Source organism: Gadus morhua, chromosome 13, assembly GCF_902167405.1.
Source record: "Gadus morhua chromosome 13, gadMor3.0, whole genome shotgun sequence".
NCBI lineage: Eukaryota > Metazoa > Chordata > Actinopteri > Gadiformes > Gadidae > Gadus > Gadus morhua.
Genome location: NC_044060.1, coordinates 23,574,428 through 23,590,531, shown reverse-complemented (window position 1 = coordinate 23,590,531; position 16,104 = coordinate 23,574,428). Strand labels below are relative to the sequence as shown.

At 44.0% G+C, this 16,104-nt stretch overlaps 1 protein-coding gene and 1 long non-coding RNA gene across 3 annotated transcripts; both read right to left on the bottom strand.

Annotated features, from left to right (window-relative positions):
* Nucleotides 1-4,889: 4,889 nt before the first annotated feature.
* On the bottom strand, nucleotides 4,890-10,897 carry LOC115557261 (uncharacterized). Its single transcript, XR_003979170.1, has 2 exons — nucleotides 10,857-10,897; nucleotides 4,890-5,626 (listed from the first exon to the last, which is right to left on the bottom strand). It is a non-coding gene; the product is annotated as an uncharacterized LOC115557261 (long non-coding RNA).
* Nucleotides 10,898-12,055: 1,158 nt separating this feature from the next.
* LOC115557244 (trans-Golgi network integral membrane protein 2-like) lies at nucleotides 12,056-14,911 on the bottom strand. 2 transcript variants are annotated; one of them, XM_030374911.1, is made up of 5 exons: nucleotides 14,472-14,911; nucleotides 14,213-14,369; nucleotides 13,569-13,990; nucleotides 13,199-13,230; nucleotides 12,056-12,469 (listed from the first exon to the last, which is right to left on the bottom strand). In XM_030374911.1, the coding sequence occupies exons 1-5, from the start codon at nucleotides 14,472-14,474 to the stop codon at nucleotides 12,400-12,402; spliced, it is 684 nt and encodes a 227-aa protein (XP_030230771.1). In that variant the 5' UTR covers nucleotides 14,475-14,911; the 3' UTR covers nucleotides 12,056-12,399. The 2 variants fall into 2 exon arrangements, with proteins under 2 accessions (XP_030230771.1, XP_030230770.1); XM_030374910.1 differs by having other exon boundaries at nucleotides 14,213-14,911.
* Between the last annotated feature and the right edge of the window lie 1,193 nt (nucleotides 14,912-16,104).

Sequence of the window (16,104 nt, the reverse complement as noted above, 5' to 3'; positions counted from 1 at the left end):
TCCCATTCATTTCCTATGGAAAACGGCTTTTTGCTCAATAGCTTCCGAGTTATGGGACCATGAGGCCCCAGACCAATTTAGACCTGTTCTACTATATGGTACTAACAACACACACCTCACTAAAAATAAATATTTTGCACCTCCTATTTTATTAGAATTTTTTAAAAATCCCATTCATTTCCTATGGAAAACGGCTTTTTGCTTAATAGCTTCCGAGTTATGGGACCCAGAGGCCCCAGACCAATGTGGACCTGTCCTACAATGTGGTAATAACAACACACACCTCACTAAAAATAAAAATATTTTGCACCTCCTATTTTATATGAATTTTTTAAAAATCCCATTCATTTCCTATCGAAAACGGCTTTTTGCTCAATAGCTTCCGAGTTATGGGACCATAAAAGCCATTTTCCATAGGAAATGAATGGTATTTAAAAAAAATTCTAATAAAATAGGAGGTGCAAAATATTTATTTTTAGTGAGGTGTGTGTTGTTAGTACCATATAGTAGAACAGGTCTAAATTGGTCTGGGGCCTCATGGTCCCATAACTCGGAAGCTATTGAGCAAAAAGCCGTTTTCCATAGGAAATGAATGGGATTTTTAAAAAATTCATATAAAATAGGAGGTGCAAAATATTTTTATTTTTAGTGAGGTGTGTGTTGTTATTACCACATTGTAAGACAAGTCCACATTGGTCTGGGGCCTCATGGTCCCATAACTCGGAAGCTATTGAGCAAAAAGCCGTTTTCCATAGGAAATGAATGGGATTCTTAAAATATTTAAATAAAATAGGAGGTGCAAAATATTAATTTTTAGTGAGGTGTGTGTTGTTAGTACCACATAGTAGGACAGGTCTACACAGTGGTGTAGTCTACGTGATACGCAGGTATACGCCGTATACCCACTAGGAACGCACCAGGATTTGCGTATACCCACTTAAAAATGTGCACGGATACGTATCAAACGTCTTGTGACAGATCTTTCACTTCTGTGTTTATTTTTCGCAAATACCGGTTGGGTATAACTCCAATAAAATACTTTTAGCAGGGGAAGTTATCTCTTACATTCACCATTCATAAAATCCCCCCTGCGCGCTCGCGCTCTGCCCTGTCTCTGTTACGAAGCGCGCAGCTGCCCTGCATCGAGCCCCTCCTTCTCGCGCTGCGTGCGTGCGTGCGTGCGTGTGTCCAGTCCTCCCATATTAATGTGTAAACCACATAACAAGTAGTCAACAGAAGACAATGTTTTAATCCCACTGTATAACTCCTTGTTACTTTTAGATGAGAACCCCTGGCCAGTTAATCACTATGCAAATGAGAGTATAGCTAATTCATGGTCATTTTTAAGGTGCAGTAATTTCACACTTTTACACAATTAAATTACTGTATGGTATGTTAGATAACAACAGTAAGAGCTAAAATTAGAGCAATTGATAGAGTGAAACATTAGTCTCCTTTCATCTCCATCTCATGCACTGGTTAGCCATGGTTGTAAACAGTTCATTCAATTATTTTGAGTAGATTTTGTTCTTGTTTAGCATGTGCTATTGCTACTATAGATATACAAAGGACAACTTGTCATTTTTGTTTTCTATTTGTTCATACTGTTATTAAAACTGATAAACCTATTCAGCTTTCCATGATTGTTGATAATCGTTATACTCACCTGCGTTGGTGAGTGTGGTGCGACACCCCATAAGCGCCACACACGTACACGTACTGCTGGGACGGGTTTGTACGAGGCTGGGAGGGAATCATCACAGTATACCCACTACAATAAAGTAGACTACACCACTGGGTCTACATTGGTCTGGGGTGCCTGGGTCCCATAACTCGGAAGCTATTGAGCAAAAAGCAATTTCCCATAGGAAATTAATGGGATTCTTAAAAAATTCAAATAAAATAGGAGGTGCAAAATATTATTTTTTAGTGAGGTGTGTGTTGTTAGTACCACATAGTAGAACAGGTCTAAATTGGTCTGGGGCCTCTGGGTCCCATAACTCGGAAGCTATTGAGCAAAAAGCCGTTTTCCATAGGAAATGAATGGTATTTTAAAAAAATTCTAATAAAATAGGAGGTGCAAAATATTTATTTTTAGTGAGGTGTGTGTTGTTAGCACCATATAGTAGAACAGGTCTAAATTGGTCTGGGGCCTCATGGTCCCATAACTCGGAAGCTATTGAGCAAAAAGCCGTTTTCCATAGGAAATTAATGGGATTTTTAAAAAATTCATATAAAATAGGAGGTGCAAAATATTTTTATTTTTAGTGAGGTGTGTGTTGTTATTACCACATTGTAGGACAGGTCCACATTGGTCTGGGGCCTCATGGTCCCATAACTCGGAAGCTATTGAGCAAAAAGCCGTTTTCCATAGGAAATGAATGGGATTCTTAAAATATTTAAATAAAATAGGAGGTGCAAAATATTAATTTTTTGTGAGCTGTGTGTTGTTAGTACCACATAGTAGGACAGGTCTACATTGGTCTGGGGTGCCTGGGTCCCATAACTCGGATCATATTGAGCAAAAATCAATTTCCCATAGGAAATGAATGGGATTCTTAAAAAATTCAAATAAAATAGGAGGTGCGAAATATTTATTTTTAGTGAGGTGTGTGTTGTTATTACCACATTGTAGGACAGGTCCACATTGGTCTGGGGCCTCTGGGTCCCATAACTCGGAAGCTATTGAGCAAAAAGCCGTTTTCCATAGGAAATGAATGGGATTTTTAAAAGATTCTAATAAAATAGGAGGTAAAAAATATTAATTTTTAGTGAGGTGTGTGTTGTTAGTACCACATAGTAGAACAGGTCTAAATTGGTCTGGGGCCTCTGGGTCCCATAACTCGGAACCTATTGAGCAAAAAGCAATTTCCCATAGGAAATGAATGGGATTCTTAAAATATTTAAATAAAAAAATATATATATTAATTTTTAGTGAGGTGTGTGTTGTTAGTACCACATAGTAGGACAGGTCAACATTGGTCTGGGGCCTCTGGGTCCTATAACTCGGAAGCTATTGTGCAAAAAGTAATTTTCCATAGGAAATTAATCGCCGAATATCTGTCGAATATCCAACTTCAAACTAACTTCACCACGGTGCAAATCTGGAGGGGAAAAGCAAAATTTAAGTCAGGTTTCAATGTTTCACGAAACATATCTTACCAATGTGGTTTGGAGAATATTACCATGATAAGCAAAATATTGGAGTTTATTTAATTGTCCTCATGTGTGCACGCCACGCCCGAGGGCATGGCGTTAAAAAAAGCTAAAAAACACTGCCTAAATGCTATTTTTCAAACAACCTCATGACATAAACATGAGGCCTATGCATGTTACTTCCATGAATATTTTAATGATCAACTTACATTAGTGTATAATGTACACGAACAAAGAGCGGCAACTTACCTCAAGGCAGAAAAGCGCGCAGTATCATGGACTCAGACGGAAATACGTTCTCCCGCTTTCTGCAGAAAGCGGGAGAACGTATTTCCGTCTGAGTCCATGATGCTGCGCGGAATTTTCCTTAAATGTGGGCGGGGTTAAACGTTTAACCCCGCCCACATTTAGCTCCTCCTCGATCTGCGGGCTGCAGTCAGTGGCACTTGGCTTCTACCCCTGGGCAGTTTGTCTACTTAACGCCTGACACCCCCCCCCCCCCATGGACATGTGAAATCCTCTACCATATTTATTTATTTAAAAAAAATACACTTATATGTTATGTCTGCATATTTATATTTATTGTGCCTATTGCTGTTGTTTGTCTTTGTATTTTTGCTTTTTGCAGTGCTTTATTTTGCACTATGGGTATTGAGCACCACCCCAATTTCATTGTACAAGTTTGCACAATGACAACAAAGTCTGAATCTGAATCTGAATCTGATCTGCGTCTTCCTTATAATGTTAATAAACGTATGTAACCATATTCCATCCGTTCAAAAAAAAGTTGAGCTATTTGAACTGTTTTAGTTTGTTACACGCAGCATTGGCCGTCAGGCAGGTAGCTATACTAACATAATTATTTTTTTGCTAGCCTACCTGCTGACAAGTTGAGCTCTTTTATCCAGTGTAATTTATCACTTTCCTTCTTGTTTTTTCTTATCTTCCTCTTCCTTTCTCTTCTTTCCTTTATGGCTTCCTGATTCCTAATTCCGCTTCATGACTGCCGAGGTTTTGTATTTTGCCAGTGTTCTGCCAATTTCTGTTTCCTTGTCAGATTTTGCTACCATAGTGCGACTCGATAACGGAGTCTATCAAATCATGCTACCCATCAGAAAATGCTACCTTAAGTCACAAGCGGGACGTAAGGCGCGTGTGATCTGTAGAACAATCGCCTCTATCAAATAATGCTCCCACAGCAGAATCATGTTATTTACACCGCTACTCACCCTATGTACACTGTAAGAATATGGGGAGCATATTTTGATGCTTGTTTATAACGTCTTTATTTAAGATAGCAGGGGTAAAGCGTGGATAGACCAATCGCCTGTCAAATAATGCTCCCACTGCAGAATCACATTATTTTAAAACACAACTCACCCTATGTACACTGTAAGAATATGGGGAGCATATTTTGATGCTTGCTTATAACGTCTTTATTTAAGATAGAAGGGGTAAAGTAGCCTATGTGGATAGACCAATTGCCTCTATCAAATAATGCTCCCACTGCAGAATCACATTATTTTAAACCACAACTCACCCATTGTAAGAATATGGGGAGCATATTTTGATGCTTGTTTATAACGTCTTTATTTAAGATAGCAGGGGTAAATTAGCCTATGTGGATAGACAAACCGCCTCTATCAAATAATGCTCCCACTGCATAATCACATTATTTTAAACCACAACTCACACTATGTACACTGTAAGAATATTGGGAGCATATTTTGATGCTTGTTTATAACGTCTTTATTGAAGATTTCAGGAGTACCGTATGTGGATAGACCAATCGCCTCTATCAAATAATGCTCCCACTGCAGAATCACGTTATTTTACACCACTACTCACCCTGTACACTGTTGATGCTGTTTTATAACGTATATTGAAGGTTTTAGCGGTACAGTATGTGCAATGTACATAATGTAAAAAAACAAACACCAAAAAAAAAAAAAAAATCAATTAAACTAAATAAATAACTCCTGAACACTGAACAAATGTCGACTCAAATAAAATAGTATAATAATAAATAGTTATGTTTAACAATGTGTTCTCATCCAGACCATTGGTTTTGGGATGATAGGCAGCTGTCACACTACTTTGAATAGCCAAAATACTGCAAAGTCTGGTGTTGAGCTGAAATAAAATCAGTTCATGTCAAAAAAAAAATACATTCCAAGCAGAAAGGAATAATTCCTGAATTGTATTTACTACAATAGCATTATTAAAACGCACACACTTCACTAACAAACTCTCTTCCCTGGTCAGATACGATTATTTTGGGACAAAAATGTGTATAAATAATTGAGCAGATGTGGCGCCCCACTTCAGCTGCAGTTTTTTTCTTTAATGGGAAAGCCTCAACCCATTTTGAAAAGTAATCTGTGGCTGTTAAAATGTACTGGAAGCCATCCACAGTTTTTGGGAGAGGTCCGGTCAGGTCAATACCAATTAGCTCCCAGACAACAGACACCTATCAAGGTAAAACAAATATAATTATTTTTATTATCTTTATTAATAGCTGTTGGATAAGCAACCCAGTCACCAAGAAAAAACGTTGACGTGTACGTTTCCATGAACACTGGATACGTAGCATTTCAACGTAAAAACAGCGTGTTATACCTACAGTATCCACGCGTGCCGCTGTGGAGGCGGGTTTCTATGGAGGTAGATTTGTGTCTTTATTATGCAATCAAAAATAATAGGTTTGAGAGCAAAACTTTCCACACTGCAATCAAAAAATAGGTTTGAGAGCAAAACCTTCCACACTGCAATCAAAAAATAGATTTGAGAGCAAAACTATCGACACTGCAATCAAAAAATGTTTTATTGCAAGATAAATTAATGTGATAAAAAAAATATTAATGGGAATCCAAAAGTTTTGTTTGCAAACCCAAAAGTTTTGTTTGCAAATCCAAAAGATTTGTTTGCGAATCCAAAAGTTTTGTTTGCGAATCAAAAAGCTTTGTTTGCGAATCCTAAAGTTTTGCTTGCAAATCCAAAAGCTTTGCTTGCTGTTGAGCTGAATCTCATGGGCGGGACCTACGCCGAAAGATGTAAGACACGTCTCTATTGGCCAGTCTCGATCGGAGTGACAGCTTGGCAACATCCACAGTTAGTAACGAGAGAGGGAGTTCTATTTCATGTAGGCTACGCCGTCTAGGCTTCGCCTTTTGGGCTTGTCCCGTGCGCGCGCTTGCGCGCCCTGAAAATCCCGTAGGCCTCCCTGTCAGCCGACAAGGAGACCATGGCAGAGGGGAGCAGGGCGATGTTGTTGACCGCCGCCGCGGATTGAGAGGCACAAACGAACACCCTGTCCGTCAGGCCGACAATCTGCTTCTGGAGGCGGTCGGGGGGCAGCGGCTTTTTGGATGTTGCCAAGCTGTCACTCCGATCGAGACTGGCCAAGAGAGACGTGTCTTACATCTTTCGGCGTAGGTCCCGCCCACGAGATTCAGCTCAACAGCAAGCAAAGCTTTTGGATTCGCAAGCAAAACTTTAGGATTCGCAAACAAAGCTTTTTGATTCGCAAACAAAACTTTTGGATTCGAAAACAAAACTTTTGGATTTGCAAACAAAACTTTTGGGTTTGCAAACAAAACTTTTGGATTCCCATTAATATTATTTTTATCACATTAATTTATCTTGCAATAAAACATTTTTTGATTGCAGTGTCGATAGTTTTGCTCTCAAATCTATTTTTTGATTGCAGTGTGGAAAGTTTTGCTCTCAAACCTATTATTTTTGATTGCATAATAAAGACACAAATCTACCTCCATAGGTTTCGGGGTTTGGGTTTCACGGGATTCGCGCCAGATTGTGGACAGGATTGTTGAGGGGGGGGGGGGAGGGGGGGAGGTAGACTGTTAGGCCCCGTCCACACGAAGCCGATTGCATGGCGAAACCGCAAAGGTCTTGTACGGTTCGGCCTTCCGTCCACACGAAGCCGGCGAATCCGCTGACCGAAACCGCAAACTTCTGAAACCACCCTCGGAGGTGGTTTCAAATCTATCCGGTTTCGTTTTGGTTTCGTGTGGACGCCTGAAACCGACTGAAACCGCAAACCATGACGTCATCGCCCCATCCCTCGACCTCCTAGCCAATGGCTCTTAAGCCCGCGGAGTCTCAGAAATCACAACAAAAAATATGATGGCGGACTACAAGCTTGTGTGGATACTCATAAATCCCCGGCTGAGCGCCGCGGTGTTGGAGTTTACGCCGGTAGACGAGAGGGTCGCCTCCCTGCGCCTAAGGGTTGTAGGGGGGAAAACTCTGACTGTTGTTTGTGCATATGCACCAAACAGCAGCTCAGAGTACTCGGCCTTCTTGGAGACCCTGAATGGAGTCCTGTATGGGGCTCCAGTAGGGGACTCCGTAGTTCTGCTGGGAGACTTCAACGCCCACGTGGGCAACGATGGAGACACCTGGAGAGGCGTGGTGGGGAGGAACGGCCTCCCTGATTTAAACCCGAGCGGTCGTTTGTTATTGGACTTCTGTGCTAGTCATGGATTATCCATAACAAACACCATGTTCGAACATAAGGGTGCTCATAAGTGTACCTGGTACCAGAGTACCCTAGGCCGAAGATCGATGATCGATTTCGTGATCGTGTCATCTGATCTGAGGCCGCATGTTTTGGACACTCGGGTAAAGAGAGGGGCGGAACTGTCAACCGACCACCATCTGGTTGTGAGTTGGATCAGGGAATGGGGGAAATTTCCGGATAGACCTGGTAAGCCCAAACGAGTAGTGCGGGTGAACTGGGAACGTCTGGAGGAGGCCCCCGTCCTAGGTATCTTCAACTCACACCTCCGGCGGAGCTTTTCTGGCATTCCTGTGGAGGTTGGGGGCATTGAGCCGGAGTGGGCGGTGTTCAAAGCCTCCATTGCTGAAGCTGCGGTGGCTAGCTGTGGCCTCAGGGTCTTAGGCTCCTCAAGGGGCGGTAACCCTCGGACACCGTGGTGGACACCGGTGGTCAGGGAAGCCGTCCGACTGAAGAAGGAGGCCTTCCGGGATATGATATCCTGGAGGACTCCTGACTCGGTTGCAGGGTACCGACAGGCTCGAAGGGCTGCAGCGGCTGCCGTGTCGGAGGCTAAGCAGCGGGTGTGGGAGAAGTTCGGAGAGGCCATGGAGAAGGACTTTCGGTCGGCACCAAAGTGTTTCTGGAAGACTATCCGGCACCTCAGGAGGGGGAAACGGGGAACCATCCAAGCTGTGTACAGTAAGGATGGGACTCTGTTGACCTCAACTGAGGAGGTCGTCGGACGTTGGAAGGAACACTTTGAGGAACTCCTGAATCCGAATAACACGCCCTCTATGTTGGAGGCAGAGCTCGAGGTTGATGGTGTTTCGTCGTCAATTTCCCTGGTGGAGGTCACTGAGGTAGTCAAACATCTCCGCAGTGGCAAAGCCCCAGGGATTGATGAGATCCAGCCAGAAATGCTAAAGGCTCTGGGTGTTGAGGGGCTGTCATGGTTGACACGCCTATTCAACATCGCGTGGGAGTCGGGTACAGTGCCAAAGGAGTGGCAAACCGGGGTGGTGGTTCCCCTGTTCAAAAAGGGGGACCAGAGAGTGTGTGCCAATTACCGGGGTATCACACTTCTCAGCCTCCCTGGTAAAGTCTACTCCAAGGTGCTGGAAAGGAGGGTTCGGCCGATCGTCGAACCTCAGATTGAAGAGGAACAATGCGGTTTTCGCCCCGGACGTGGAACTACGGACCAGCTCTTCACTCTCGCAAGGATCCTGGAGGGGGCCTGGGAGTATGCCCATCCGGTCTACATGTGTTTTGTGGATCTGGAGAAGGCGTATGACCGGGTCCCCCGGGAGAAACTGTGGGAGGTGCTGCGGGAGTATGGGGTAAGGGGGTCTATCCTCAGGGCCATCCAATCTTTGTACTCCCAAAGCGAGAGCTGTGTTCGTGTTCTCGGCAGCCAGTCAGTTTCGTTCTCAGTGGGTGCTGGTCTCCGCCAGGGCTGCGCCTTGTCACCAATCCTGTTTGTGATATACATGGACAGGATATCGAGGCGTAGTCGTGGTGGGGAGGGGTTGCAGTTCGGTGGTCTGAGGATCTCGTCACTGCTTTTTGCAGATGATGTGGTCCTCATCGGATCATCGGCCTGTGACCTTCAGCACTCACTGGATCGGCTGGCGGCCGAGTGTGAAGCGGCTGGGATGAGGATCAGCACCGCTAAATCTGAGGCCATGACTCTTAGCAGGAAACCGGTGGATTGCTTACTCCGGGTAGGAAATGAGTCCTTAGCCCAGGTGAAGGAGTTCAAGTACCTCGGGGTCTTGTTCGCGAGTGAGGGTACTATGGAGCGTGAGATTGGCCGGAGAATCGGAGCAGCGGGGGCGGTATTGCGTTCGCTTTACCGCACCGTTGTAACGAAAAGAGAGCTGAGCCGCAAGGCAAAGCTCTCGATCTACCGGTCGATCTTCGTTCCTATCCTCACCTATGGTCATGAGGGCTGGGTGATGACCGAAAGGACGAGATCGCGGGTACAAGCGGCCGAGATGAGTTTTCTCAGAAGGGTGGCTGGCGTCTCCCTTAGGGATAGGGTGAGAAGCTCAGCCATCCGTGAGGAACTCGGATTAGAGCCGCTGCTCCTTTACTTAGAAAGGAGTCAGCTGAGGTGGTTCGGGCATCTGGTAAGGATGCCCACTGGGCGCCTTCCTTGGGAGGTGTTTCAGGCACGTCCAGTGGGGAGGAGACCTCGGGGAAGACCCAGGACTAGGTGGAGAGATTATATCTCAACACTGGCCTGGGAACGCCTCGGGATCCCCCCGTCAGAGCTGGTCAATGTGGCCCGGGAAAGGGAAGTCTGGGGCCCCCTGCTTGAGCTGCTCCCCCCGCGACCCGACCCCGGATAAGCGGATGACGATGAGGATGAGGACTACAAGCTTGTTATCGTTCTGCAGCATATCATGTCCCTTGTTGGGTTGCTAAGCCATTATTTATTGAGAATCTAGTTCGCCATCGTAGAAGAGCTGTTTGTTTGTGTTGTTAGTGGTTCGGGGGGCAGCCTTTATGCGCATGCTCGCTTCTTCTTCTTCTGGATTTGTGTACCAGAAGCAGCGCCCCTTATGGGCCTGGAATGTTTACTACAGCGTTTCTACAGATCTATCCGGTTTCGCTTGGCTTCGTCTTTACGGAGATACTTCGAAACCGGATAGATCGAAACCGTAACGGTTTCGCCCGTTTCGGCTTCGTGTGGACGGGGCCTTAGTGACCGGGGAGGGGGGGGGGGGGCAGACACGTTTGTTGAGGGGGGGGGGGACACGTTTGTAGGGGGAGGGGACACGTTAGTTGGGGGGGGGAGACACGTTTGTTGAGGGGGGGAACACGTTTCTTGAGGGGGGGGGACACGTTACTTGAGGGGGGGGACACGTTCGACAACGAGTTGGTTTTGTTGAACGAGACTTCAACACGTGACGTAACAGCTGCCGTGAACAATGGACACGTCACTCTCGGTGACGGTGTCGACAACAATGAACACATGAACAATGAAGATGTTAATAGAACAACACACAACCACATAACATCCCGAACCCACTCACCCCACTTAAACCTAACAACAAAACAAGTTAACAAAAGCCCACTTCCGGTTTGGAAGTGTTGGAAATATCCCCACCCCCCCCTATAAACAAACGGATAGTGTGAGTGCTGTTCCAAATCGAGTACTCTGTGGTGCACTTACCGGAAATGACGATCACGACTGCGCCGACTTTGGCTCAGCCTGGCTCCGCCTCTTCCGCTACGTAGCTAAGATGGCTGCCGTTGAGTACGGGGAGTGTCCTTCGATCCACACTTCACGATTAGCCCGTTTTGAGTACGGCATCCGGGTCCTTGAAGTATACTTCTTTTCGCCGGATCTGAATTGGAACGTACTGTGTACTCAAATTTTGGCAAGTAAGTGCGGACAGTACGGGTATTGGAACACGGCACTGTACTATCTGAGTACCTATCCGTACTCAGATAGTACAGTATAGTATACTTCCTTTAAGTATACTGATGGAAGTACGGGTATTGGAACACTTCCGGATTGGAAGTGTTGGAAATATCCCCCCCCCCCCCCCCCCTATAAACAAACGGATAGTGTGAGTGCTGTTCCAAATCGAGAACTCTGTGGTGCACTTACCGGAAATGACGATCATGACTGCCGCCGTGGCTCCTCCCCCGCAATAAACATCCCGCTTTGAACGGTGAACTCTTTACGCCTAGCAGCTATAAGAAGCTATAAAAACTATAAAAACTACAAAATTACTTTATTAATGCAGGCTATGTGGAAAATGCGCCGACTTTGGCTCAGCCTGGCTCCGCCACTTCCGCTACGTAGCTAAGATGGCTGCCGTTGAGTACGGGGAGTGTCCTTCGATCCACACTTCACGATTAGCCCGTTTTGAGTACGGCATCCCGGTCCTTGAAGTATACTTCTTTTCGCCGGATCTGAATTGTAACGTACTGTGTACTCAAATTTTGGCTAGTAAGTGCGGACAGTACGGGTATTGGAACACGGCACTGTACTATCTGAGTACCTATCCGTACTCAGATAGTACAGTATAGTATACTTCCTTTAAGTATCCTCATGGAAGTACGGGTATTGGAACACTTCCGGTTTGGAAGTGTTGGAAATATCCCCCCCCCCCCCCCTTATAAACAAACGTGTTTCCCCCTCCCCCCGCTGTTTATTTATGACAGATGTTATTCATTTTCAGGGATTCATTATCATTCTAATTTCTGAATTATGCCTCTGTGAAAGCTCATCTTGGATTATGGCACAATGGTTAAATCAATCCTGTGTATAGGTACAAAAATATCATTCCATGGTATATTACATTACAATAAGTGATGAGTTTACCAGATGACCTGAAAGCAAGTAGCCAGATCTTAGCGAGGTTTGAGAAATACATTGACCTTTTTACATAATGCTGTATACAGCGGCAACATTGAACTGCAGCAAAATGGGATTCCTTTAGGATTGCTTTCGGTATCCCATCTGGCATATTGTGATGCAATGAAAGTATTTCACTTTAAACATGATACACCAAATATTTTTGAAACAATTGTATTTACAAAGATTACCTTTACATAACAAGGCACCCTGTCCCCTTGCACCCTGTCCCCCTGTCCTCTTTCTCCCTGTTCCCCTGTCCTCTTTCTCCCTGTCCCCCTGGCCCCTTGCACCTCGTCTCCCTGTTCTCTTTCACTGTGTCCCTGTTCTCTTGCACCCCGTCTCTTCCTCAGACTCCATTTCTTTTTTTAACTGCAATGGCTGACTTTGGCTCCCACGTCGGCTCCCATGTTCTTTTACTGTTAAACGAAAAAGTGAAAATAATTACAGAATGTGACCACACCCGCAGAGTACATAGAAAAGTATGGATCCATTATGGATTTTTATACAGTACCTCATTCAACTTGACCTATTTCACCCAATTTAATCTTTTAATTTATAATAATAATAATAATAATAATTATTATTTCCATGTCCAAAGTACATGGAAATCTACAGTAATAACTTACTTCTTAAAGTTAAAGTTTGATGATCATTTTAAATAAGCAACAGTATTATCCACACTGAAGTGATGAGGGCCAATTAGGACTATTTCTGCTTTTATCTTAGTGTCTTAGTGTCTGAAAAAGTGATACGGTAGTGCTGTAGTAATGCTGTTTGCCCAATGGACTTCTGGACTAAATGTAATGATTCAATGTTATTGTAGATGCATCAAAGTAACATTTTAACTGACGTCTAAATAGATGTGGAGCTTGTTCTAGACAATTATCATGATTCATTGATGATGCTCTATTTCCATTTTGAGCACTGGGTTTAAAAACGGTGCATTTGGTGTAGGCTACTTGACACACTGGTGACCCACTGGCTTAGCAACAGTTTCGAAGTGTTGTAAGGAGGAATCATTATAAGTATCTACTTAAGCTGAAGACATTAATTTACTGAATGTTGCAAAAAGGCAACCCGACACAAGCCACCACCATTTCAAAAAGTCCCACACAGAGACTAACAGAAGAGAACATATCACTCACCATGTCCCACATGGTTGCCATTCCATAAGGACCTGGAAAAAAACAGACCACTTGTTTCAGAACACAACAGGTAACAACTACAATCTACTCCCCAACATTATTCCCCCTACTTTCAGAAGAGATAAAGCCACGATTGTGTTGTTGAAAAGTGTATTGTTCAAAGACAAGGCCAGTATTCAAAAAAATTCGCAGTTTGTGAGTGAGCTGATGTCGGATCGGTTTTGCCTTGAATTAGTTTACTAATCCAGGAAGAGACTTATTGTACTGTAAACTGACAGCTGACTGTGAGATGGCAGCCACACAGCCAATGGGATGTTGGAATGATAAAACTGACCACAAAGCCTGCACACACAATTATTAACTGACTTACTTTCCTTCCTCTCTTTTTCATAATGCGTGAGTAGGGGAAGATTCCTCGCTTCCCCTTATCATCACACTCCTCACAGCTCATAGTCTCCATGTCCTGCCTGGGGGGCCTGGGGCACCTTCTCTTCCTGCCCGGAGGAGGTGAGGGGGCCTGGGGCACCTTCTCTTCCTGCCCGGAGGTGGAGGGGGCCTGGGGCACCTTCTCTTCCTGCCCGGAGGAGTTGGAGGGGGCCTGGGGCACCTTCTCTTCCTGCCCGGAGGAGTTGGAGGGGGCCTGGGGCGTCTCCTCTTCCTGCCCGGAGGAGGTGGAGGGGGCCTGGGGCGTCTCCTCTTCCTGCCCGGAGGAGGTGGAGGGGGCCGGGGGCGCCTCCTCTTCCTGCCCGGAGGAGGTGGAGGGGGCCTCTCTGTTGGCTCTTCCACAATAAACTGAGACCAACAGAATTTCGGCAAATATTACCCTCAGAGAAAATTCTCCTTTTTGCAACAAGTAGAAGAGAAATAACCAACTAAAATGCTTTACTTTAACAGTTGAGTTTTTAGAATTAAAAAATAATTAAGCTTTTACAACACTGCACTGCTCGTCAACATGCACTAATGAGACCCTTGTGGAATTGTAGCCTCCATCTTTTCTTTTTAAGTAATACTAACCTCTCAAAATATTTTCAAAAACTTTTTTTAACTTGTCCTCCAAGTCCTCGGGCAGCTTAAAGTCCAGGCTGTACTTAACTTCGGCAACAATTCTTCCCTTGCAATTCTTCCCAATTACGAGAATTGGAAAGAACCCGAGACATGACAGGCTATCCAACTGAAATGTGAACATGAGAAAATTATTTGAATGCATTAAATACTGAGTGTGCAAGTCATTAAGGTCATTCCACTTTCAATTAAATAAATTGACCAATGTTACCATGATGATGGTGGTGGCAGTGTGGTACTGATACTTGATACAACTGCATCACAGTTGTTAATGCCACAGGTCTCTTAGGAAGGCAAGAGTTTTTAGAAACCGACAAAACCCTTTGGCTTAATCATTCATAGAGTATATTAATGATATTCTCAGCGGAGGGAATGGCTTAAACCTGCGTTTACTTAACGAGTTGAAATATCTGTGTTTTCCCTTCGTGTAAACGGGGCCTGACTCTGTGAATCTAACCTAACTAGTTGATTGAACCAGCTCAGATCAGCTGTTCTGCAGCCGAAAACTCGAGTTTCCTAACTTGGGGTTAATCAACTCAGAGTTCAGGGTTAGGCCCCGTTATCTCTGTGTGATTAATTTGCAGTTGCGGTGATAATTACCGATGTTGTCAGCTTACCGTTACATTAAACTGTAATCAGAAAACGCGGTTATATGCTATAGATATAGACCCTAGTCCCCTAGCTGGGACGAATTTCAAATTATAGCTGGTAAATTGTGAAAAATGAATTAAACTATGTTGTTTTGAAAGGAACAGGAAGTCGCTCGTGTTATTCGTTGTTGTTGATTCAGAGGATTCTAATTGGCTTGCATGGCTTTATCCTTAGTTCTCCCTACACTTTCCTCCCATAGGTTTGGCATAGTTACAATGGTGCTCGACTGCATATTTATGCGTTTTGATGTAAATGAGAACTTTTTTGAAAACAATGTTGTGTGCACAATGTTATTTTTGAAAACGGAGAGGGGGAAATATTTGTTTCTATAAATACCCTGCTACGTATAAACGTGGGCTTAGACTCAAAGCCTGTTTTCTGGAAGGGACCCCTGATCTCAGAGTAGAGGCCTACTACAAGCCACTGTCCTCAGAACAGTCAATTGGTCATGGCATGGACTTCATTTGTTACAAGTGCTGCAGAGGGATATTGGAACACTTCCTCTTCTTATCTTTCGTTTGTGTTGTTTACATATGCCATGAGATGAAAATAACAAACTCCTATGTGTGGAGTTCATGAAATCCACATTCGACACAAAGGTTTTAGAGAAATAATTGTCTTCAAGGTGTAGCATTTCAAGATGTACTTACAACTTTATAGGATTTTTCCTCTTCCTTTTGGTAATTGTTCCATTTTTCTTTTTTTGATTTCCACACCTCTTTTTCCTTTGCAAATTTTATTCTGGCATCGACCAACTTTTTTTTATGGGGTTGTTGTACCCCACACTGGGGGCACTTTTTAAATGCCACCGAAATCTTGGGGTGACACCCAGGGCACTCTTTAAGAAGACTACCAGGCCTCTCTAAAGACAAATGGGTGGAAAAGTCAAACGTGGTTACAGAAACAGCACAGTGACTTGACTTAAACTACCATAATGTAGCACCTATAAGAGACTGGTTAATAGTAACAAACAGAGTAACTAATGTCGACAACAGTGAGAGAAAGACCAGTAGGTTCAGCTGCTGGAGCAAAGTGGAATGTCTAAATGAGAGGCAGACAATGATTTGAATGTAGGAAAAATAACTGCTGGCTTTGTATTAAAAATAAAGAATTTAAAATGATTTGACAATGGTATCTATTACATATAATGGCAATAAAACAGTTACCAGTCACTGCTTTGTGCCGGCAGCCAT

Coding starts and splice junctions, on each gene's coding strand:
- LOC115557244 (XM_030374910.1), bottom strand. CDS start 14,405: ATGCATTCAAATAATTTTCTCATGTTCACATTTCAGTTGGATAGCCTG. Junction 13,991..14,212: donor TTTTGAAAATATTTTGAGAG/GTTAGTATTACT, acceptor TGTTGGTCTCAG/TTTATTGTGGAAGAGCCAAC. Junction 12,470..13,198: donor TGGCAACCATGTGGGACATG/GTGAGTGATATG, acceptor TTCGTTTAACAG/TAAAAGAACATGGGAGCCGA.